The 25,454-nt window shown below is 52.8% G+C and overlaps 1 protein-coding gene across 2 annotated transcripts in view; it reads left to right on the top strand.

Moving 5' to 3' along the window:
- ALK (ALK receptor tyrosine kinase) overlaps positions 1–25,454 on the top strand; it is a 774,540-nt gene that overhangs the window by 637,484 nt on the left and 111,602 nt on the right. For both annotated transcript variants that reach the window (XR_016229509.1, XM_051843042.3), the window contains exons 6-8: positions 12,368–12,499; positions 17,608–17,739; positions 19,969–20,069. Coding sequence is in view for 1 of the 2 variants with exons in the window: in XM_051843042.3 (XP_051699002.1) it covers positions 12,368–12,499; positions 17,608–17,739; positions 19,969–20,069 (365 nt within the window). In the remaining variant the exon portion in view is untranslated. The remainder of the gene's footprint in view (positions 1–12,367; positions 12,500–17,607; positions 17,740–19,968; positions 20,070–25,454) is intronic.

Here is a 25,454-nt window from a genome sequence, read left to right on the forward strand (position 1 = left end):
TTTAAAAATAAAGTCCTAATTATCTGCTGGCACTAGGTGATTTTAAAAGCACTTTTCCATGATTATCTGCTTTGACCCCGGCAAACTCTGATGGAGACAAGAGTGTTGCCGTTTGTGTAAATACTGGTGTTCAGGTCACATCTTGTTCCCCTGGCCTGGGCCTGGATTTAGTATCTCCTTGGGATATTGTTTTTCTAAAACCGTTCCTGCCAGCCCTTTGAGAGACTGGAATCTTGCTCCAGGATCCCAGCCAGCCTCAGCCTCCAGCCCATCCTTCCCCCGGCTCCTGGGGACCGCCAGCTTGCCTGCCATGCTTTGTCTCTCTGTCCCTGCCACGTCCAGGTTCACAGGCCTCCTTCTTGTATCCCTGGGGCTCTGAGAATGGCCTTTTCCACCCTGGTGGCTCTGCATATTGTTAAAGACCACGGGAATCCACGTCAGGCAGACATGAAATCCTAGCTCTGCCAAAGCCCTGTGACCGGAGGGTGGGGGTGGGGGCGGGGGGGGGGTGGTCCTAGTTTCCTTCTCAGTCAAAAGAGATATGAACAAGGCCGGCGCCACAGTTAACAAGCTAATCCTCCGCCTAGCGGCGCCGGCACACCAGGTTCTAGTCCCGGTCGGGGCGCCGGATTCTGTCCCGGTTGTCCCTCTTCCAGGCCAGCTCTCTGCTGTGGCCCGGGAAGGCAGTGGAGGATGGCCCAGGTGCTTGGGCCCTGCACCCCATAGGAGACCAGGAGAAACACCTGGCTCCTGGCTTCGGATCAGCGCGGTGCGCCGGCCACAGCGCGCCGGCTGCGGCGGCCATTGGAGGGTGAACCAACAGTAAAGGAAGACCTTTCTCTGTCTCTCTCTCTCGCTGTCCACTCTGCCTGTCAAAAAAAAAAAAAGAGAGAGAGAGAGAGATATGAACAAGAACTTCACACGGTGCAGCACGTTCTAAATAATGCCTGAGAAGCCTGTAGGACAGCGCCTAGAGCCTGAGCACTCAGTCCGTGGTGAGGGGATGGTGATTGTCACCGTGACGGACGTGTGCAGCAGCACCCAGTGGCTACCTTGTCTGTTCAGCAAGCAGACAGCCCTTCCGCCATGGCTACATGGGTCCAGTGGGGGCAGGACGAACTCTCGTCTCCTCGATGCTCCAGCTCCCTCCACTGGAGACGCCTCAGGAGGGCAGCATGAGCCCGGCCAGCAGGCAGCCCTGTCCCTGTCCCTCCAGGCTGAAAGACCCCTGCCCGCCTTGACTGTCCCCCTCCCAGCAGCCTGCTCTGTGGCAGCCCCAGGCCCGGTGCCTGCAGCAGGCTCAGCTTTGGCTGTAATTTGTTTGTGATTATTATTAATTCTCCAAGGTACAATTGGAATTGCTCCTTATTTACTGAACAAACAAGAGAAGAAAGCGACATAGTTTATGGGGCGCTCCAGTGCAGAATGGTTAAATGTCACCACTTTTCAAGGAGATTAATGGGAAAATGTACATGGAGGTCATTTATAATATTAAAAATAAAAATTATTGGTGTGTCTTTTCAGCAAAAGCAATGAAGATTAATGTTGAATAGGGAAACCTTAGGAAAAAGACCATGCGACAAAATTAAGGAGCTGTTGGGGATACAAAGGAATAAGAAAAATTTAATTTCTTCAGAGAGCTCAACCGCGAAAATGAAACACATTCTGCCTTCCTGCGAACGCTGTGTGGTTCTCAGTGAACGCATGTGGAGACTGGCCTTGTCCGGGGACCCGGGATTTTAGAAGAAGCCCTGAGTGGCTCTGTCGTGTCAGCTGGCAGCCTGGGTCACAGCCTAGAGCTATCTTCTTGCTGCTCTCTCACCCTCACCTCCAGGCCACCAGCCCGTCATGTTGGGGTCACTTCCAAGACCCCTGCTCACTGCCCCCAGCTCCAGAGTCGTCCCCAGCCTCATCCCAGCTGCCTCTGCAACTCTCCGCTGACTGCTTTGCCCACTTCCGGTGCCCTCTCCGGTCCATCTCCCTGAAGCACCCAGAATGATCTCTTTAACAACTTACTGAGTCTTTTCAGTCTCTCGTCTAAACTCCTTAAATACAATCCATGTGCCTTACCACAGCCCTCGGGGTCCTGCCTGCTTGGGCCTCTGTCACCTTCCACCACCTCGTGACCTGTGACCCTCTGTGACGCTCCTGAGCCCTGCTGGCCTCTTCTCTGTTTCCCGGGAGCATCCTTTCCCATCCCAAGCCTCGCAGTTCCTGCTCGTCCACAGCCATCTCTTCCTCCTCCGCTAATCACTCATACATCAGCTCCCCAGAGACGACTCCAGTGACTCACCCTCCCGAGCTAGGCCTCCCATGTTACTCCGTCTTCGCTGCTCACCCCAGTGCCAGGCACATGGCAGAAATTCTGAAAGTAGCCATTAAGGAAACCAAAGATTGAATGGGATGGGGGTGGAATGGATGGCATTCCGGCAGTATAACCCAAAGGAGCCCGCAATTCTAGCAACACCAGGGAACTCCACCTGACAGCCTTCTTCCATGGAAACTCAGGGATCTGTTGTCTAACTCCTCCCATGCACACTCATGAGCACTTGCTGTGTGCTTGACGCTCTAGATGAAACATGTGAGGTGGACCCTCTGTCTCAAGGAACTTGGAGTTTAGGGGAGAAGCTAGCAATGTGGACAGAAAGACTCCACAGAGTAAGTGGGGGCACAGGTAAAGGCACGTGGCCAATTCCAGGTCCCCCCAATCCCCGCCATCCGCAAGGGAAATGCATGTCTCTCTTCAAGGGAGAAGAGCCAGTAATTGGGGAAAGTGGTGTCTGAGTTCCTTAGCTGACGATGCAGCCAGATAGGTTTGAGAAGGTTGGAGAAGTGGCCCGTGCCACACGTGCAAAGCCTCCATTCAGAGCACTTGTGGAAATCAGGCAGCTGAGGCCCGGCAGAGCTGGGACTCGCTCACAGTCCCAGAGCACTAGTGGTAAGTGCAGGGCTGGAGCCAGCCCTCCAGGTACCCAGAAAGGTGCTTTCCTACCCAGCCCTCCGGAAGCCACCCACAGCTCTCTCCTCGCCGATTTACATTTTGAGTAGGAAACCAGGGTGCCAGCTGTTTAATGAGGTTGTCCACACTACAATTTATGAGACCCAAAGCCCTCGGCAGGGCTGGTCTCTGCCAGGCTTAATTTATACAGTTCCCAGGCCTTCCAACACCCCCATTAACGTCAGCAAGGCAAGTGTGGCTGTTAGCCTGTGTTCGCTGCTGGACTACATCCTCATCATGTCACCATCCATTTTCACGTCTCTGGCTTGTTTACCCTTGAGCACCTGATTCTCCCAGTCCCAGGAAATATTAGGTTTCCATTCAGCCTCGGGATCCCAGCCCAGGCCTGACCCCGCCGTCTCCCCCAGATGCTGGGCTCCTCCCTGCGTCGTCTCCCCTAAGCTTTCATTTAAGAGCAAGACCCCCTTCTCACTGAAGCGGTACTCAATTTCCCCGCCTTTAACGAGCGTCATTGGTTAGGCAAGAGCAAGCAGGTGGGAGACAGCCAGAAAGCTGAGACAAATGTGCCTTTTTTAAGGCCACATAAATCACTTTAATTAAAAATTAATTAAGTGCCCTAAAATTTGACATTCATTTTAAAAAAGAAATTTGAGTTTGGAGAGTGGTGTGGATTCTGTAGCATCAGATCTCCAAGACACAATCAAAGGAGGAGGGCATGGATGGGTTCCTGTCTGGAATGCACAATTAGGTAAATGGAATCCTTCTCAGCCAGGAAACCCAGCAAGTCACCTGCAGTGTAGAACAGCGACTCAGGTAGCTTACCTGAGCTGCACAGGTCTCCAGTGCCAATCTGGGCTAATTTCTGTTGCATCTGGAGAGGAGACAAATAGGCTAGCAGGTGTGGCATGCTGTTTGAGGAGCTGTGTTCCAGGATGCAAAGTGGCAGGTGACTGAGACAGAAGATGCCAGCATGAGCAAGCTTGCTGGTGAGTGGCTCAGTAAAGAGGCCTAAGAAGCCGGAGGGCTTCAGGAGAGACTCGTTAACAATGGCCAGCAGTCGCAAAGTTGGCCCTGACTGGGGCAGCATTGTGGTGCTGCAGGTTAAGCTGCCACTTGCTCTGCTGGCATCCCATCATCAGAGCACCGGCTCAAGTCCTGGCTGCTCTGCTTCCAATCCAGCTGCCTGCTAATGTACCTGGGAAGGCAGCAGAAGACGGCCTAGGTGCTTGGGACTGTGCTACCCATGTGGAAGACCAGCTTGGCGTACCTGACTCCTGGCTTCAGCCTGACCCAGTCTGGGCCGTTGCAGCCATTTGAGGAGTGAACCAGTGGAAAGATTCTCTCTCTCTCTTTCTCTCTCTCTCTATCTCTCTCTCTCTCTGTCACTCTGCCTTTCAAATCAATAAATCTTAAAAAGTCATTTTTAAAAGTTGGTACTGACTGTATCAACTTCACGAACATAGCCGCCAACAGCCACTGCCCAGAGCCCCAGCATCAGGCCATCGGAGGTGGAAGGGGTCTTGGAGATAGGATTTGAAGTGAACGTCCTCACTGTATCCAGCAGCAGTGGTGACCAAGGTGCAGATCTTCAGCAGATCCTCAGCCCTCCAAGGAAGTGATACTCAATTGTGTGCGCCGAGGATCACGGGGGAGCTATGAAAACTGCCAGTGCCCCTGGCCTGTCCTCCAGGGATGCTGACTTCTTTGGTCCAGGTAGAACCTGCTGACTGTCCCGTCCCCAGGGCCTCCCATGGACAGTCGGGGCTTGTCTCCTAGAGGACCGTCTGGTCTGTGTGTCGGGGGACAGGTGTTGCCCCTGGGATCCCCTGGCCGGACCCCAGGCCCAGCACACGGTTAGGTCGCCGGCTGTTTAGAGAGAATTTTTTTTTTTTTGACAGGCAGAGTGGACAGTGAGAGAGAGAGACAGAGAGAAAGGTCTTCCTTTGCCGTTGGTTCACCCTCCAATGGCCGCCGCGGCCGGCGCGCTGCGGCCAGCGCACCGCGCTGATCTGATGGCAGGAGCCAGGAGCCAGGTGCTTTTCCTGGTCTCCCATGGGGTGCAGGGCCCAAGCACCTGGGCCATCCTCCACTGCACTCCCTGGCCACAGCAGAGGGCTGGCCTGGAAGAGGGGCAACCGGGACAGAATCCGGCGCCCCAACCGGGACTAGAACCCGGTGTGCCGGCGCCGCTAGGCGGAGGATTAGCCTAGTGAGCCGCGGCGCCGGCCTAGAGAGAATTTCTCTGTACTTAGTTTAGGCTCTTGAATCCTCAGTCTTCTGATTAGTCAAGTGGGAATAATAACTGTTCTGCCAGTTTTTTATGAGGTTCGAGCACGGAAGGATAGGAAGGCGCATTGGAAGCTGTCAGGATGCTATGTAGAGGTAAGGAATGACGACAGCGTGCCATCCCCGGTGGCTTGCATCCTGGGTCTGGGAAGAGCTGCTGTTTAAAGACTAATAAGCAAATTTCCACAGAGAAAACATTTATGGAGTAAAAGCTCCCAAGCCCCGGCTCTACCCAGAGCGACTTGGTACCAGCACTCTCTTACCTTCCTGCGATTAGGGCTCATGGGTGTTTGAGGGGTGACCAGGAACCCCCAGCACCCATGGGCAGGATGTGCCGGAAGTGCATGCGGGAAAGGGCTGGCTGTCCACGCCCACCCGGGTCCCTTCCCAGCTGCTCTGGAGGCTGACTGTGACAGTCCATGCCTCGGCCTCCCCTACCTGCAGACCAGAAGAGTCACTGCACAACCAAGAGAGGATGCTGTTTGGGAAACTCAAGCCCTCGATTAGAACCACTCACCAAGGGTACTTCCCACCTTGGAATTTATGGACCCCATAAAAAGAGAACTTGAGAAGACAGAGCAGTTGTTTTTGGTTGCGCCTCATTAGTTTTGAGTTTGGGCTGGCCGTGCGTCCATCTAATTGAATCTCTCATAGGCAGAAAGCTCCCCATGGTACAGAGGAGGCTCTGCTGCGGAGCTTGGAATTCTCCAACTGGGGAAAGGAGATGGGGAGGAGTTGGTAGAGGCGAGGTATGGGCTACGGCTGTGCTTCAGCCAGGAGGAGAGGTCCTGGGGATAAAACCCATCCCCTGGAGAGTGAGAGCAGCAGTGCCCTCCCTCCTGTACACCTTCCTTGGTCAGGCTTGTGGATCAACTTCCGCCCTCCATCCCCACTGTCCACTTGGATGATCCCCACAGACAGACACGGCGCAAAGGACAGAGAGCAAAGTGTCAAACACGGTGGGTTTCTACCAGCTCTTCTGCAAGCCTTTTGATTGCTCCAGGCCTTTGTATTCTCCACCATAAAATGGGCGTAATAATACCTGCCTCAGCTGATGTGGGGAGCAACTTGGACTAGACTGTTACTCGAATTAAGACTTATTCTATGCATCTGCTCTCCCACAATATGGCGCTGGGAGAGGAGTAAACAGCTTCTACGCAGCTGCCTCTCGCCAACTTGAGTGATGACCTGCAGGAGCTGATCTTGCTCCTGATTGGAGGAGAGCAGCGTACTCGGCGTGTGGGTAGCAGAGTTGGGATTGGTGGAAGAGGACTATAAAGGAGGAGAGAGACAACATGCACGAGGAACATCTAAGAGGAACACCTGAGGAACATCTGAGCAGCCCCCGAGAGAGCTGGCCGGCGGTGTGCCGCTCCCCCGCGGAAGTGGGGAAAGTGGCAGGGGGAACCGCCCTTCCACGGAGGTGGAAGGGTCGGTAGCCAACCCGGGAAGAACCAGCAGCAAACCCGGGGAGGGCCGAGCAGACAAAAGAACAGCACAGGGTCCTATGTCGTTCCTCCACGAAGAGGGGGAGCGACATAATGGTGCCGTGACTTGGATAGGAAACTTAGGAGGCATAATGGTGCCGTGACTTGGATAGGAAACCTAGGCAGGGTTTAGTGTCGTTCCTCCACGAAGAGGGGGAGCGACAAGCTGATACACAGGATCCGTTCAGTTCCCAACTATTGGGCTGGAGGGATCTGTATATACAGGCACGGTTGCAGGCTCAGGAAGATGAAGCTGGGTCCCTCCTTTCATGGGCCCGACGATTTTATGAGGAAGACAGGCATGCAAGTAGCTAGTAACAAGGGAGGGGCAGGGCTACCATGTTCACTGTGGGCGGAAACATGCCATAGAAGCCCAGGTAAAGAACCGTCTGGAGGGGTAGAATGGTAGAACCTACACAGACGTCACAGACAAGTGAGGAATTGGCGGCAGGCATTCCCAGGGGAGAGGACAGGCAGCACCGTGAAGAGTGACCCCCTTGTTACCTTCTAAGCCCACAGGGAGCAAACTCTCCGAGCACCAAAGAAAAGGAAGAAACCACCGAGGAAAATATGGATGGGCTTGGATTGCCTGAAAATATAAAATGCTGGTATATAGACATACATCATAAATAGAATGAAAATATACAGGAGTTACTGGGGAAATCTGACAAACCCATAACAAAAGTTTTACACCCTGTTAATGATTTCATGCAACTCCATGTGAAACCACGAAGAACTTAACAGACAAGTTAGCAAAAGGAAGTGGCCAATTCCCTAAAAACTGAAGTTGGAAAGAACAAAAGAAAGCTGGTAACATGTTGGGGGGGTGGGGGGAACAACTTCACTATCAAAGAAATTCAAAATAAAACAGCAGGAGCCAGTGCTGTGGCTTAGTGGGTAAAGCTGCCACCTGCAGTGTCAGCATCCCCTGTAGGCGCCCGTTCAAGTCCCAGCTGCCTCACTTCTGATCCAGCTCTCTGCTATGGCCTGGGAAAGCAGTAGAAGATGGCCTAAGTCCTTGGGCCCCTGCTCCCACATGGGAGACCTGGAAGAAGCTCCTGGCTCCTGGCTTCAGATCAGTGCAGCTCTGGCCATTGCCACCAATTGGGGAGTGAACCAGCGGATGGAGAACCTCTCTCTCTCTCTCTTTTTTTTTTTTCCCCTCTCTCTCTCTCCTTCTCTCTCTATGTAACTTTGACTTTCAAATAAATAAATAAATAAATCTTAAAAATAAATAAAACAGGGAGATGCCTTTAGTTAAAAATTAGTGCTCAGGAAGTGGCAGGATGGACATGCATGTATGAACACAGCTGTGGAGGAAGGTAAATTGGATTAACTTCTAGAAACCAATTTGGCAATATGTATAAAGAGCCTTTAAAATGTTTATACCTTTTGATTCAGTAATTCCACTTCTGGGAATCTAGCCTATGAAAATAATCTGAAATGCCTGCAAAGGTTTATGCTCAAAGATATTCTTCAAAGTGTTATTATAAACACACTAGCAGGCCAATCGTTAAATAATGTTCAAATAAATGATGCAACATATCACGTAGCATTGTAACCATTAAAAATATTCTTATGGGAATTTTTAAGGCCTTCGGAAAACCTTGTGTTGCCAGCTTAATTATTTTAAGATCTGTTTACATATGACATGAATGCACACACTTTTGAAGCATAGGTGGGAAAAAAAACTAAGCTAAAGAAAAAAATCTACAAAGCTGTTAAAAAATGGTGGCCTCCGGGTGGTGGGATCCTGGGTGTTATTTTTTGTTCCTTTGACCCTTCTTTCCAACTTCAGACAATGGGCGTATGCCAGTATTTTTAGAAGGAAGGAAAGTAAAAGAAGCTGCAAGTCCTGTTCAGGGAATGACAGGTATTTGGTGTGTGAAGCACTCGAGGGTTCACGGAGGCACACACTGAGATGCAAGGTGTGCACAAAGCACAGCCCAGCTTAGATGGGTGCCAGAGATGAGGGAGACCTCACAGGTTGTTGAGTTTGCTAATGTTGTCTGTGATAGGGCTAAGAATGACAGTAATAGATCCTAACTGTATTTAATGATCACCCGTGATAAGACATAGGGGAAAAGTGCTTGGAAATGAAATCATCAAGCACAGGGGAAGAACTTTTCTTATTACCTGAATTGTCTCACCCTGCAAGAGTGGCAGAGAGAGCAGACAGTGTCATGGGACTTAGAAATCCAGGCACCACTCTGTCCTGGTTGTTATAAGGCCATGTGAGCCGACAGGTACAGTGAACCTGTTCCTGGGCACCCCGCAGATGCCCCCATCAACCCTGAGGTCAGTGCAGTGACTCCCACCCCCTCCTCTCTGTGGGGGAGACTGCACCTGCCACAGACCAGCACCCCCTTGCTGAGAAAGCGTTTCACTTGCCAGCTCCCAGGAGGACATGATTGACAAGTGAAGAGCTGATGCACAGAATGAAAGCTCCAAGGTGAATTTGGCATTTACCTTTTAAAATGAACACTGTCTCGTTCTGCCTTTCCCTTGGTGTTTTGGCCCTGGGAGTTTCTCTGAGAATATCTGGGACTGGGGAGGGTTTGAAGGGTGGGGGTGGATTTTGTGTTGCCCTTCACTTGGAATGCAGAAGGTATTTGGGAGAAGCCTTGTCTGAGGCCCAGGAACAGATGGGGTGGCCTTTCTTCCCCTTCTCTGTAAGGAAGAATGAGGTAGAGGCGACTCGGCCAGGGAACCACAAACATTTTGTCACAAAAAAACAAGCCAAAGAACTGAGCCATTGACCTTAAGCTGTGGCGGGTTTCTGATGACCAGAGCCCAGCTGACGCAGCCTCTGATTTCAGCTGGAATTGGGTTTGGATGTGCATTAATCTTCCATGGCTGCTGTAACAAACTACCACAAACTTAATGGCTTAAAACAGCCAAATTTATTCACTTTTATGGTTCTGGAGGGCAGAAATCCATTTCTCTGGGCTGAAGCCATTCTGTTGGGCGGGGCTGGTTCCTCCCGGAGGCTCCAAGAGAGAATCTGTTCCCTTGCTTTTTCCAGCTCCTCATGGCTGCCTGCACTCCTTTGGGCCTGGCCCCTTCCTCCCATTATTCCATATTCTTGCTTCCATCATCACATCTATTTTTTTAAAGAATTCAATATCTTCTTTTTAAAACTAATTTATGTGAAAGGCACAGTAATAGAGAGACAGAGCTCTTCCATCCACAAATTCACTTTGCAAATGCCTGCCACAGCCAGGCCTGGGCCAAACCAAAGCCAGGAGCCTGGAACTCCATCCAGCTCTACCCCGTGGAAGGCAGATATTCAAGTTCTTGAGCCATCATCTGCTCCCTATCCAGGAACATTAGCAGGAAGCTGGATCAGAAGCATGGAGTAGCGGGACTCAAACCAGCACTCCCATTTGGGATGCGGGTGTCTTAGGCAGAGACTCAACCTGCTATGCCACAACATCCGCCCCACACATCTCTTCCTTCTTCCTTTCACTTTCTTGCTTCTTTTTCATGAGGATCTGTGTGGTCATCTTGGACCCACCTGGGTAATCTTTTTCATGAGGATCTTTGTGGTCATCTTGGACCCACCTGGGTAATCCAGAAGAATCTTTCCTCTGAAGACCTGAATCACATCAGCAAAGTCCCTTTAACCATGTAAGGCAAGACGTTATTCCAGGAGATAGGATGTCACATTATTCAGCCATGGATAGCTAACCAAATGTTCAGACTATTCATGAACCCTGGTGGGGTAGACACTGGCTAGAGCTGGAGGAACCTCGAGGCTCAAACAACCAGTTGGAGATGATGAGGACTTGCACACATGTTCTACAGCCAGGTAGTCTGGAACCATGGCCAAGTGAGGGTGGGGAGCTGTGAAGATTGTCACAGGCTGTGTCTGTGGACCTGGACAGATAGCAAGTGTACCATCACATGAATGTTGCGTGGCCCTGCAGCCTGGGTGTACATGGAGACAGAGACAGTGAGACAGCAAAGGAATCAGGCCCAGATCACAGGAGGCCTTGAATAGCAAGCTAAAGGGCTCAGATGTGATTTTTTGGAAGGAAGTGGGACTGTTTTCTCATGCTGTGGAGCAGAATACCTGGCCAGGCTGGAGGCCAGTCTGACAGCATCAGGTGCCTACCTGCTGTCATCTGACAAGCTGAGCCTCCTCTGGGCTAGCCTGGAAAAGAGGGCACAGGGCCACCTCCCACATTGTCCCTCTATGAGATGGAAAGGCAGCTTTACAGTCCGACAGGCTGGGCCTGAGGTCCAGTGCTAGCTGTGTGACCTTAAACAAGTCGCCAAACCTCTTGACCTCTATTTCCCTGTTGCCACTAGGACTTGCCTAGCTTCCTCACAGAGCCAGAAGTGCTAAGGTAGACAGAAGAATTCTAGAAGTGAACTGGCTAGAGTTGGCATTGATTTCAGTGCTGTTTGGGACAGTCCGGTGAATGGAAGATCATGAGATTTTTAGGGATTGAAGGTTATCTAACTTGAAGAGCCCCACATCAGAATCAGCTGAGTCATGCAGCCGGGCTTGGAGAAGCCCATGCAGACATGAGGCTCAGGGACACTGGGGATTTGCCCTTCCTGGCTCATCCTCTGCCCTTCCAGCTGAGCACTGAGGTGTGTGGGGATAGAAATGGGAGACTGTTGTGGCACCAGGTACCACGGTGATGGGGCCAGAAAGCCAGGCAGAAGGCAAGGCAGCCACACTTGGGGGTCAACCCCAGTGGGCTCTGCCTGCTCATCTCCGCAGGGACCAGAAAATCCCAAGTAGCAGAAGACAGCCCCAGGCCTTGCTGGAGGATCCCAGGCAAAGCCATTCATCCGTAAAAGAGGCTAGGCCAAGCCAGCCCTCTCCCTGTAGTCTGAATCTCTGGGGCCTACAGATACCTGAGTGGCCATAGGTTAATTCAATATCATAGTGCTTCATTCTGAGTACAGAAACTAATACTGCTAATGTGTTCACTGTAAACTGCCCCTTCTCCCACTCAATAATGTGATTTCTCTAAGAATTTCAGAACTGGAGCAGATGTTAAAGATATAGTCAAAATCCCTCCAGACAGAGGTGGGACATGGTCAGCCTCACACAGCCAGTCTTGGAGGAGCCAGGTCTGGGCCCAGGGCCCAGGCTCTCAAACAGTGCTGTTCTTCACAACGGGAAGTGCTATATGTTTCTAGAATCTACTCAACAAATGGTAGAATCTGAGGTCCAGAACATGGTTGGTAGGGTGTATTGGACAACATATGCTAGCGGTACCCCAGAAGTGACCTTGAGGATAGAGTTGTCTGTGCAAACGAGACTCCACCTGTAGGCTGTCCACCTGGCACGCTAAAGCCATGGGTTTGGGAACCCTTGAATGTTTGGGGAATGTGGAAAAACCTCAGCTACTCTGCCTGTTACCCACCATCATGAGAGTGTGAGATCCCCAGCAGGATGAGGGCAGAAGAAGGGCTTGGACTTTCTCTCAGCCTGCTGGAGTTGGCCCCGGTTGTGGCCAGATTGACAGGAGGTTGCTTCGGTCATCCCTCGGGATGGACACAGCAGGGCAGGTTAATGCTGTCCCCGCAGCCTTCCCACAGGGCTGATCAGTCAGGCCAGAGGGTGCCTAGAGCCACCCAGACTGACCATGGTGTGTGTCTTTGTGCTCTCCAGGGACATCCCCAGGCTCCAAGATGGCCCTGCAGAGTTCCTTCACTTGTTGGAACGGGACAGTTCTCCAGCTTGGGCGGGCCTGCGACTTCCACCAGGACTGCGCCCAGGGAGAAGACGAGGGCCAGCTGTGCAGTGAGTAACAGGGGCTGCTGCCAACATGCCCCAGCCCAGCTCATGCCCTGCTACCCCATTACCCCAGGCACACAAGCTTGGACAGCCCTCCTGACCCCAGGGGCACTTGTGACTGCACTAGAACAGCACAGTCTTCCATGGTCTGCAGCCACATGAGTTAAAACCAAAGATCTTGTAAGCTGTGCTGGCAGCATCCTGGGGCACAGAGAAACTGTGCAGGATGCAGCCCACCCCCATAATGGGACGTGCAGGACACAGCCCACCCCCATAACAGGACTTGCAGGACACAGCCCACCTCCATAACAGGACGTGCAGGACGCAGCCCACCCCCATAACAGGATGTGCAGGATGCAGCCCACCCCCATAACAGGACGTGCAGGATGCAGCCCACCCCGTAACAGGACATGCAGGACGCAGCCTACCCCGTAACAGGACGTGCAGGACACAGCCCACCTCCGTAACAGGACGTGCAGGACGCAGCCCACCCCCGTAACAGGATGTGCAGGATGCAGCCCACCCCCATAACAGGATGTGCAGGACGCAGCCCACCCCCGTAACAGGACGTGCAGGACTCAGCCCACCCCCATAACAGGACGTGCAGGACGCAGCCCACCCCCGTAACAGGACGTTAGAAGCTCTGCACGCTGGGACTCCTCTTCCTTTCCAAGCCTTGTCTTTCATGACCCACCTGCCTTTCTCCTCCTCCCCGTCTTCTGTGTGCCCCTGCTCCAGCAACATCACTCGTCTGTGTGGCTTCCAACTGCCTTTGGGAAGTTGTCTGATGCCTGCATCCCAGCCGGGATGCAGGTTGAGCAGGCTGTGCCCTGATTTACAATTGGGAAAATGAAGGTGCAGAAACGGTCATTGATTTGTTCAGGGTCACACAGCCTCTCAGGGACACAGCTGTGGCCAGAGCACCAAGCCCAGGGCATTTTTCCATCACTCCAGAACTTTCTATGATGGGTTTCCAGGGGATGTTCTGAGCATTTGTAAAGCAAATTCGTGGATGGCAGTGATCACCCTCCTCCATCCCTCAAGTAAATAGAGAAAGAAAATTTTTAGAAAACGAGCCCTACTAGCCAGTGACTAAGCAGTGACTCAGACTCTGTCTGACTCCAGAGCCCACACCGTGAACCCCTGAGATGGAACTCACTTGTTTTATGGGGTTCTAGCATTTGGTTGTGCTAAGCCGTGCACCTAGGAGAAGCTAAGGAGGTACGGGGTTCTGCCTGCACCCTCTGAGGAAGGGGGAGTTGGCCCACTGGCCTCCACCCTCTGGGTCTCAGCTTCTTCATCTCTAGCATGACACCTGCTGATGACTGACGTCTGAGAAGCACATGGTCATGTCAGCCAGCCTTCGCAGTGGTGGTGGTGGTGTCTTCACGCAACAGAACCCACACCCATGTGATAGGAAAGTGCTCTCGACTACACTTGATCTTTCCCAATTGACCTGGGACCTAATCAAGCATTTTCTCTGAGCTAGTGTCCTCAGGCGGCATCTCTGTCGGGGATGGCCAAGTTCTCTAAGGAAGCCTCATGAGGGTCACTAATCTTGGGCCAGCACAGTTGGCCAAACCCTGTCATGATTGGAATTTGGAGGAGGAAGGTAGGCTGTATTCAGTCAGCTCTTCCTATTCAAGGGGCAGCTCAACTCCCCACACCTCCCTTCGAGGGAATCCCGTGCACACTCCAGGCTCGCAGGCAAACTCTCAGGCTAGCCCCATGCACCACTACTGGATCTTCATTCTATAGCCCTCAAAACTAGGAGCTGTCTCCATTGCCTAAGATGGGGGTGGCACCCCTTGCCCTTCTCTGGCCAATCCTGGCACACTGATACCCCTTGATGCCCACTGATACCCCTTCCTCCAAACCCACACTCTTGCAAGCCCTTCTCCTCCCTCCTCCAACACTGCCACCCCCACATTTCCAAGGAAACATTGCCACACCCAAGTGAGCCATCCCCAGATGCTGTATTGCATTGCAGAGTGTCTGATGCATTTCCTGTGTGTCCCAGCCAATGGCCTCCATGGCATGTGGTCCCCCACTCCGTTCCCTCTGCGGGTCACTCACCCATTGGGTGTTGCATGCTGACCACTTCCCCTCCACCAAATCAATGATCTCCTCTATTGAGGGAGGGCAATACTCTTGCTGCCAGGCAAAGAGTTTTTGGAAAGTTTATTCTTTTATCATAAAATAAAACATGCTCTCTGTAAAATACTTGGGAAAATCTAGAAACAGGCACAGGAGAAAATAACTGTTGCCTGTAATCCCGCTTCTCAGGCATTCAGAGATAACCATAATATTTTGATGTATTTCCTCTAGCATTTTTCCCATGACTCCATATTTTCAAGAAAATGTATAGCACTTATTTATCAAAAATGTTAACAGAGTTGTCACAGGAAGGAAAAAAAAAAAAGTAGTGTCATTTGGCCTGGAGTTTATGCTTGGCAGCTCCTGCGGTTGGGGCTGAGGTCACATCTCTGTGACTGTGCCAATCTGTCTCTCTTAGAGGGGAATCAGGTGTCGTAATTGCCAAATGTTGCAGGATTGATTGACCCACACTGGGCCCTAGGTGACCAGCCAGCCAGGGAAATGGCTGGCTGCAGCCCAAGAAGGGGGCCGGGTAGAACAATGCTTCTTAGACGTTGAGATGCACAGGACTTACCTGGAGAGCTTGTGAAAAATGCCAATCCTGACTCAGTGGGCTGGGCTGGAGCCAGAGAGTCTGCACGTGTAGCAGTGGCACAGGTGATGCACATACAGGTGGTTGTCCCGAACCTCGATTTGAATAGCAAGAAGTTGGAGGAGAGAACCTGCTCCCATTTCGTTCAGCAAATAAGTGTTAGCATCCTGCCTTGTGCCAAGTGCTCAGGAGGTGCTTGAGGTGATGGGAAGAGAAAAGGGTGGGTGACACCCTTAGATGCAAGCCCTGAGAGCCAACCTTTTGCCCAGAAGGTGGCCTCAGCAGGCATTTCCTACCCTGCCCTGAGGGCTTTGATGCCCGCAGCACCCCTCTCCACACCCTGGCTTCCCAGGGAGTGACTTCTTGCTGGGCACACTGCCCTGATGTGCTTACAACCATGGAAATCCTCATAGCTCCCCTTCCTCCCTTCAAAGTTTTGATCGTCATGTGACTTGCCCACTGACCTGTCTTGCCGCTATACCTGCCTCTTCTCCCTTACTTGACAAGGCAAAAAGAAGTGGGGCTTCCAATCCCAGCTCACACCATGTCCCCACTTTTTATTTGCACAACTCTGGCTGTGTGCAAAGTGTTTCCATGCCCTCTCCCTTGCTGGGTCCTCAGACAGACTCTGTGAAATCGAGTTACCCATTTTGCAGATGAGGAGCCTGAGGCAAGCAAGCAGGAAAGAAGTGACTTGCCTAAAGTCACATAGCAGGCCCCAAGCACAGGGTTCCAGCTTCCAGTGCTGTCCAGGTGCCAGTACCCTCAAGCAAGGCTCAGCTATCTTCCTCCACTTCCTGAAAAGGTCAGGAGGGCGTGGCAGGCTGTGCAGCACCAGCCCTGCCCTGCCCCTCCCTCGTCTGCCAGGAGCCCTCCACAGGGGTCCAGGGTTTCCAAGGCATGCATGTGAAGAATGCCCCACAGGGTCCACTTGCAGCCAGCCACCAGTTGGTTTGTGCAGAAGGAAGAAGGTGTGGAATCCCTTGAGGGGCGGGTGAAAAATGAAACGGATCTCCTTGGCTTTTGGATTTTTAATCAGAGGCACACGTGGGGCTTGAGGGAAATGATTTCTTTAGGGGGGTATAAATGGGAAGAGAGGCTCAAAGTCGGTGATGGGCTGCTTTAATTTATAATTCTGCCTCTGTGTGAAACACGCAGCGAATCGGGGAGGTGAGGAATCAGTCACCGAGGCTCTGTCATAGCCAGGAAGCATCTGGGCCCTCTTTGTCAGCCTGCTGCTGCCAGGAAGACTGAGACAGAGAAAGGAGCAAAGTGCTGGGGTCTGGGCTGCAGAGCCCCCTGCCTCCTCGGGGCTTGGCCCGGGGCAGCCTGCTAACTCCTTGGAGCTGAGTCTTCCTGGGGACATTCTCAGAGTCAGCTGGAGAGAGTGAGCCCTGTCCAGCCCTCTTCTCCTTCCCTCCTCTTTCTGTGGGCAGCTGGGAAGTACATGGTCTAGAAAGCGGACCAAGGCCTGCTGGTGTGCAGAAAAGCATTGTGGGCCCTTTCTGCCCGGCCAACATAGGCTATCAGGAGGCCTGAGTGGCTGGGGTTGTTTGATCACGTTAGGCTGGATGGGCTGCAGTGTGGACCATCCCACCATGTCAGGGCATTGGGGTTGCACTTGCATTGCCTTCCATAAGGGCTGGAGGGAGAGGGGCTCTGTCAGGGATGCAGGCTGGCAGGGGCTGCAGCGTCTGTACGGCAGTGCCCTCAGGAGGAAGAACTCTCCTTGGCTGCTCCAGCAAGCAAGGAAGGAGACGGTGACTTCCACAGGGCTTTCTGCAGCCTCCATTCCAGTGAGACAGCACCACTTCCACGCCAGCTTCTCTTGCCAGAACCAGTGGATGGCTTCACCTGACTGCAAAGGAGCAGGGAAATAAAGGGGAGGCGGCAGAACATGCCAAGCACAGATGTGTCTGCGGATAGGGAGCTGAGGGACACAACCCACCCGGGCCCATCCCGCCGCCGCCCCTGCCCCCAGCACACGCTTGCCATTATGCACACTGCTGGAAACGTGTGCTAGTGAGTTACACGTTGACTGTTCCTGGGGCCACACCCACAGAATTTAGAAGCAGAAGATCTGGGCTGGAGTCCCAGCTGGGTCCCTGCTGGCTGTATGACCTTGATCAGGTTGACCTTTCTGAGGCTCTGCTTTGTCATCTATCGACCTAGGCTAGCAGTACCCATGCTGCGGGGTTATTAGTGTTACTGCTTTATTTTCCAAAGCTCAGAAAATGGTACAGCAGCGTGTGCACGCATTAGGGCTGGGTGGGGGGCGGGGCTTCTCACCCTTACAGGCAGGATCCTCTGGACCTCAGTTGTTCTGGCCAGTGAGGACGGTGTGGCCATACCTGACTAATTTGCTGTGATGTTGGCAAATTTTACCTCTAGTGGAAATGACTGCACCCCTGGGCCCTCTCCACAGGTAAACTCCCTGCTGGCTTTTACTGCAACTTCGAGGATGGCTTGTGTGGCTGGACCCAAGGCGTACTCTCATCCCGTGTGCCTCGGTGGCAGGTCAGGACCCTGAAGGATGCCTGGTCCCAGGACCACCAAGGTACTAACCCCCTTCCCTTCTCCCTGATGCCCAGGTGGACAGATGAGAGACTTAGGGCCCCACCCCAGAACAAGTGGGCCTCACTCCATGCTGCAGTGCAAGCCCGGGTGCCTGCCCAAACCTTGCACGGTGCTCACCCACAATTCTGGAGCTTCAGAGCAATGAAACCTGGTCAAGGCCGATGGCACCTTTTACTGCCTAAAATGAGGACCTTGAGGAAAGACTGGCTGAGGTTACAGCCACAGCAGTGATAATCCACTTTTTGAACACAGTCGGCTGAGGTCCAACTGTGTGGCAGGCACATAATTCGTTGTAGGCAGGAAAAGCCACAGCCCCTTTTATGACTGGGGAGACTGAGGCAGGGGGAGGCCTTGTGTCAGTTGTCCCATTTGTGCCCTGGGAACCTTGGCCCACATCTGCCTACTTCCTGTAGCCCAGCCTTCTCAGCCCTGTTCCCACGTCCAACCCAAAGATGTTGGCAACCCCTGCCCTTCCCACAACCCCTGCTTGACTGTCAGAGGAGGTAGGGGTCTCCACATACCCAGGAGATGGCCATCGAGGCCGGAGGGAGCCACCTCTGGACTCAGGGACCCTGTTCCAGGCAGGGCATGGGAGCAGAGAAGGTCTGGGAAATGAGCAGGACTGCCAAGGCCAGGCTGCCAGGCAGGCTGGGCCCTCACCCATGGCTCCATCCCAGGGTTACTCCTCGGCAGGCCCTGGTTCCCAGCTCTCTGCAGGTCAGGGCTGGTGGAGGCGTCTCTCTCCTTCTTTTCTCCCCTTCATTCGCCTTCTCTTTCTGCAACTAAAGACCCGCATCCCCAAATCCCCCTTTTCAAGCAAATATTCGGCATTCTATGGATCACTTAAAGAAATAACAATAATAATTAATAGAGAAGACAACAACCAGATCAACCGTGAAGGACCCCAGAGCCCAGGCAGCTCTGTTCTTGGTTTTCAGAGCTCGCTGCATTACAGTGACTCACCACTGGGCTAGGACACTCTCCCAGGGCCCCTTTGGAGAGAAGGCTGAATTACCAAAGCCAGAGACGGTTCTGCAGGGACCCCCCCTATTCCCATATGGAGGACCCGGGGCTCCTCGTCCTGGCCTCCTTGCTCACGCGTCCTCCTGAGCACCCTGTCTGTAGAAGGAACACAAGTGAAGAAAGGTCTGCTCTGGACGTCCCTGCCCTTGGGGTAGTCAGTCATTCCCCTCACAGCAGCTATGGCCTTGTTGAATACCTCTAGTTACAGGGCTCTCGCTGCCTCCTGGAGTGGCTCATGTCCGTGTCTCACAGCTCCGAATCCCAGACCTGTTTCCCTCATGAGGAAAGCTGCATCTCTTCACAAATTGACCATGTATTTTGTCTCCTGGGGCCCAGAGAACCAAACCACCCCCTACCCCACAAAAGCAGCCCTTCAAGCATTTGTGAACAAAAATTGTGACCCATTGAACCACTAGGGGGTTTGTCTGTCCCCAGTCACATAATGCAGCTCCTTGAATCTGCCCTGAGCTTGCCCAGCTTTCTGGCCTGCACTGCTGACTGCACCCTGCACTTGGATTTGTTCCTTGGCTGCAACTCAGTAATAGACTTGACCAAAAGATGAAGAGAGGTAGAAATAAATGGCTACGTCATGCTTGAGGCTCTGTAGGTCCCTACAAAGTTGTGAGCTCACCTCGGCTCCCTTCTCCACTGCACTGACCATCTCCAAATGCTGTGCAGTTCTTCAATGCTTACAGATGCTTCTTCTCACCACCACAGAGGGGTGCAGACTCATGGCCTGCTAGGTTCCCTGGCAGAACGGTGCTGGGAAAACACAAGAAATGAGTCTCCCTGCATAGAGTCTGGGTACAGGTTTACTTGGGCTCCAGAGCAAAGAAAAAGGAGTGAAGGTCATAGAGACCATTGGAGGGCAGAGTGCTGGCATATGTGGCAGTGGGTTTAGCTCCTGGGCTGTGTGCTAAGGCTGGTGACCTGGGGAGATCAGGGATGTAGTGGCCAGATGTGTGGTGCTGGAACCTTGCAGGCAGTTTGCAATAAAAATCCTTTGCCAGAGCCAGGTTTTGGTGACAATGACAAGTGTGCTTTCTTATCCTTACAAGCCAGAAACCAAAGTCTTGAAAGATGTTAGAGGCCAGATAAGAACTGTGCATTGTCCACTATCCCTGCCCCACCTTAGACCCCTCATTTCACGCTGAAGGTGTTTGCCACTCCGGTCCTCTCTCCCCAGGCCACGCCCTGCTGCTCAGCACCACCGACGCCCCCTCATCTGAAAGCGCTACCATGACCAGTGTTACGTTTCCCGCACCAATGAAGAACTCTCCCTGTGAGGTGAGTCTCGGGGACCCTCCGGCCCTGTCCTCTTCTCCCACTCCTTGGTCACCTCCAGATAAACCCACACAGATTAAGGAAATAGTCTGGATGGCCAGGCTGGTTGCTCCACTGCGAGGAGGAAAAAAAGGCCATGTTTGCCATCTTGTAGACAGAGTGCATCCACCAACATGGTAAGGACCCATCTGCAGAGAATCTTATTCAGTGCACTGAACTGTTTGCAGTGGGACCTACATTAAACAAACCCAAGAAACTATTTCCCAGGGGAATCCTTTTCAGAACTACAACTCTTAGAATCTTTTCAACAATTTGATTTATGTAAATTTCAATGAGACAGCAATGGCATTTAGTGACGTGCCTCCAAAGCCACTTACCCAAATGGCTCTTGAAGCTGTTATCTCCTTCTGAGGACTGAAAGACTGGCACTATGTTCCTTAGCATACAGTCATAGTCTCTAAGGGGGTGGAAGGGAGGGCTTCAGACCCCAACATGGCACATGATTAAGCTCATGGACTCTGGAGTCAACTACCTGAATACAAGCCAGGTTCTACCACTGACTGGCTGCACAATGCCTTTGGGATTGAGTTGTTTAGATTCACAGGGCTTCAATTTCTTCACCTGGAAAGTGGAGACACTGTATTTGAACCTGCTACAAAGCAATAAGGTTTATGTAGGTTAGTGATGGAGAGGGCTCGGCAGCCACCCAGAAGAGGAGGCACTGCAGTAGGAAGCCAACAGTGCATACCAGCATTCGAAAGGAGATGGCAGGAAGAGGGAGGGACTGCAGCCAAAACCCAGACTCTGAGCTCTGCTTTGTGCTCTGCCATGCTTTGTGCTGCATCGCACTCCTGGTGGCATCTGTGCCAACACCTTGCACAGAGGAGAAAGCCAGCAGAGTTGAGATCTGGCCAGTGTTCTCTTCCTGGAAATTCACAGGAAAAAAATCCTATCTGGCTTAGTAGCTATGCGCCCTCCGAGCAGCTTATTTCAAGTTGTGGATGTTTTGCAACTGACCGGGTTCACAACCCCTCTTTTGACTGAGAGCAGTTCCTGGGAGGAGGAGCTCTGGCTGGAGGAGGCATAGACAGTGGGATTCTCCCCATTAAGGGAGGCAGTTCAAGCCTTCCAGGTTTCTTGTGCAGTAAAAACTCACTGACATAAAACATGGGACTGGAGAGAATGGAAAAACGATGATTTCTTTCAGTTGGAGGAGTGGTTTACCTGCAGCCTAGGCTCCCGGCGTGGTGAGCAGATAGGACTCTGTGATGCGTGGTTTGTAGTGGTCTGGTTTTATCACTCCACCTTTGCCCCATCTCTCTCGCCCTCATCTAGTTTACGTCCTCTTTCTAGATTTTATGTCTCTCTGTGAGCCACTTTAAATCCTTTCTGGAAGAAGTCTGGGCACAAATAAAGAGATGCAGTCAATTAAATTGTATTTGGGAAACCATGCTGTCTGATGCAGATGGTGGAACTGCACGGTCATTTCTGGTGTTGCTCAGATGCCTCGGAGCAGCACCGAGAAAGGAAGGCTTCCTAACAGACGACCTAAATGGGGACAGATGGCTGGCCCACCTGAGAGGACGGAGGAGCCTCGAGAGCCTGGGCTCTTTTAATTCGCTGTTCGCTGGCTGTCACCCAAGCCCACTTTCAGAAACAGAAATGTCAAGGTGAAAGCGATCTTTTTCTAATATTTCATCATTTCTCTAATAACCTTTGAGTTGATCAATAGCCTAAACAGCTGCTTTGTTTACTGGTCTGTTTTACTTTTCCTCCAGTCGAATGTGCTCTGGGCGATTTCTGCTATTTCCTGCCCTTTTCCCAAACCGGCTCGGGAGGCGTCATGGAGGGAAACGAGTGGGTCCATTCCACATTCACCTTATTTATACTTATATAACTAATACATATTAAATGTATTCACATTATTTCACAACCAGATTTTCAGGCCATCTGTCTAACGCTGGCGGGGCAGGGGTGGAGGCAGGAAGTCTTCGAATCCCCAATGTCAGGAGAAATGTTTTGATGTGAAACACAAATAAGCAACCTAGAAATATACATTTGCAGCTTTGCAAACGCTACTGTTCATCATACTCTCACCCCTGGTGCTGGGGGGGGGAGTTGATTTCCTTCTCCCAGGCCGGCTGAGCTCCGGGGGCAGGGAAACGGAAATTGCACTGCTCTGGGAGACTGTGTGAGATGATCACTGGGGCCTTCAGACCCTCACAGCCCTAGAGGGGCCTGCATTGGCCGTGCGGCCTCCAGGCACGGAGCCACCAGGGACGGTCCCGGATGAGTGTCAGGCCCACTACCCTCGATGGCATTTTCTCTAAACCCAGGCAATCCTGGTCTGCAGGAAGTTGAGTGACTGCAAAGTGTCTGGAAATGCTCCCTTAAAAACTCCACAGCCATCCGTGGATTCTCACGGGAGAACGGCTCACGTCTCTGATGGATTTCCTTCAAGAATGAGAAATGAGCTAACTAGGAGGTCTGCATTTCCCCACCGGCAGTCACCTGGGGATGTAATAAATGTAGATTCTTGGACCCTACCCTGGACCCCCTGAGTGGGGCCTGGGATTTCAAACCCTACCCGCAGTGCTCTGGATTCTCACTGCAACTTGGGAGTCACTGACCGGAGGTGTGCAGCCAGTTGTGCCTGAAATTCATCCTAAGCCCACGCAGAGAGTTTCCCTCTGCTGCCCTGGGCGTGATGCAACTCGCATAATAGATGAGTCGGAGAAGGGGCGGGAAGTGAACCTTTGGCAACAGAGACAGAGGGACGGGAGGGGTTGGGAGAGCTTGTGGCACCAGGTGAGATGCCCACCAATGATGGAGATGTAGCCGGGTACCACTTTTGTGCCGATCCAACCTCCAGGGCATTCCAGAACCACACCAGCTGCCACCACCCCTCTCCAGACGCCTGCAGCCACCAGCGCCACCTCTCAGTGGGGAGCCTTGGCTGCAGGCACTGCCTCCTCCCTCTCTCTGCACAGTGTTCAGGGGACCATGGATATTTCAAGACCTCTGCATGGCACAGCCACAAACAAGAGAGAGCCTCATGGTTTTCCCGGTGCCCCCTCCCTGCCACGAGCCATTCTCTGCAGGAAACCAGGGGAGCCACTAAGAGCATCATACTGACATTATTTTATTTTTATTTATTTTCATTTTGCCGGGCTCCAGTTCAAATAATGCAAGCTGCCATGGGGGAGGGGAGCCTTGCGGTGGCTTGCGTGTGCTGCCTCCCTGTCCTCCTTGGCTCTGAGGCGCTCACGGATGTGTCTGGCACGGCAGCTGCGGCTAATAAAGCGGACGGGAGAGCGGCAAGGCTGGTCTCCGCCCCTCCCCCTGCCTTCGCACATCCTAGCAGCCTGAATGTCTCAACAAGCCCCGTGTGGTTTGAAATTCTATTTTATTTGAATAGCCTGCCTGTGACTAGAATAATTTAGAGCAAGGCCTGGCAGGAAAAAAAAAAAAAAAAAGAAATGGGCTTCCCTTGTTGTCTCGACCATCTGAATCGTGGACGCAGCTTTCCTTCTGTGAGCTGCAGGAGGGCCAGGGGCCGCTGGGAGAGGGTGTGGCCCACCCTCCAGTTTGGACTGGTCACTTCCTGGCTACTGGGTTTCCGACTTTCCTGTGGCTGCACCTCAATCCCCTCCCTACGCACACACCTACGTGCACACGCAGACACACACACACACACACACGCACGCATGCACATGCACATGCCGGGATCCTGAAATACAAGCTGGGACCTAGTGATAAGGAGTTGGCTTTGAGATGCTGCCCGGGGCTACTGAGATCAGGGTGAGAGATGACCAGAGGGGTTCCCCCCTACCCGGTCTCCCTGGGTAGGCTGGCCTGCAGGGAAGGAGATGCACACTGGGTGATCTTAGAAACAGCCCGCGTGGTCCTGGGAGTTGTAGGGAAGGAGACTGACCTCTGGAGTTGCCCTCTGCTGTCCATCACGTTCTGCTCAGTGCCACACTGAGAAGGAGTCTCCTCCAAGGCAGGCAGGGCCGGAAGGCTTGAGACCAGGGGATTCCTCAGCAAATTACTCCCCGATGGATTCTGCAAGACTTCAGGGCACTGGCAACCGTCCTTTGCCTCCAGCCTCACCCTGGAGGTCAGAAAATCAGGCGAGGCTCTTGGCTGTGTTGATGGAGCTTATTCAGACACTCCCCTGCCTCTACCCTGCAGACAGATCCCTGGAACCGTCAGGGTGGGGAAGAGAGGAACTCTTCTGATTGCGGTGGTTTTCGAGTTGGTTAAGCTCAATGGCACAGTCACCTGTGGAGAGACAAGACAAGAAGTCTTGAGGTGGAGGAAATGACAAACACAGAAGTCCCCCCCCCCAGTCCTCATCAAGATAGGGAGTTCATGGTTCGGGAAAGTTCTGTTCAGCCTATGTGATGGAGCAGATCCTGAGTGTCAGGGGCCTCTCTGCCCATGAACTGGGTTGGGGGCCTGCAGGGCTGCCTAGGAAAGGGGAGTCACCTTTCTCAACCTGGCAGGAAAGGAATGCACCTGAAGACCACCCGGTAAATGCCAGACCAAACCCCAGCCTCACGCTCGTTCTCTCACACTGCTCTGCCCAGACAAGCAGTGCCTTCTCCGCTTCGGGGGGACTGCTGTGAGCATCAAAAGCATCAAGGCTGGCCTGGCTCTCACCTGACTCAAGCCCCACCACTCACCACGACTCCCTCACCTTCGGACATGGAAAAGAAGACCACCCCAGTATTCTACTTAGACTCTCTTCGGTGGGACTAGTCCCTGAGTCACCAAGGCAACATTGCTGCTGACCCACGGGACTCACGCCGTTTGTCCATTGCATGTGCCCCGTGCTCCACCGCAGGACCGGCAAGAGAAGCCGGTGACGCCAGGCATCAAGGTGCCCGGCCTGGACCCAGACACAACCAGTGCTTAATTAAGGTGCAGGTGGCTTCTGCTACTGTGCTGCTGCTGTTACTCTGATTATCTGACTTCTGTGCCAATGCCAAGATCAAGCCTGAGGCCGGCCCTCTCCAGGGAGGCTGAATCTGAAGAACATGGCCTCCCTCTGCCCACGGGATAGCCTGGCAACAGCAGGGCGGGGAGGTGCTGCCCTGCTCGATGGCTGGGGTCTGAGGAAGCGGAAGATGGGTCCCAGGCACCATCTCCACACCCGCAGCAGGTGCCCAAAGAGAACAGTGACCCTCACGCTTACAGAGCCCAGTGTGCACCCTTGAGGGGAGATAGTACTGTCGCCCTTTCACACATGGGGAGAGGAAGGCTCCAGGAGGGAGCCTTGATCATGCACGGCTGGCCCAACGATGCAGGCTGGCCCTGCTTTCCCCAGGAGGCGGCCTGTGGCTCAGATTGCTGCAGGAACCGAGGCACTGGCCGCAGAAAGGA

The sequence above is a fragment of the Oryctolagus cuniculus genome, chromosome 2 (assembly GCF_051225735.1).
Source record: "Oryctolagus cuniculus isolate XC-2025 breed Fujian yellow rabbit chromosome 2, ASM5122573v1, whole genome shotgun sequence".
In the NCBI taxonomy this organism is placed as follows: Eukaryota; Metazoa; Chordata; class Mammalia; order Lagomorpha; family Leporidae; genus Oryctolagus; species Oryctolagus cuniculus.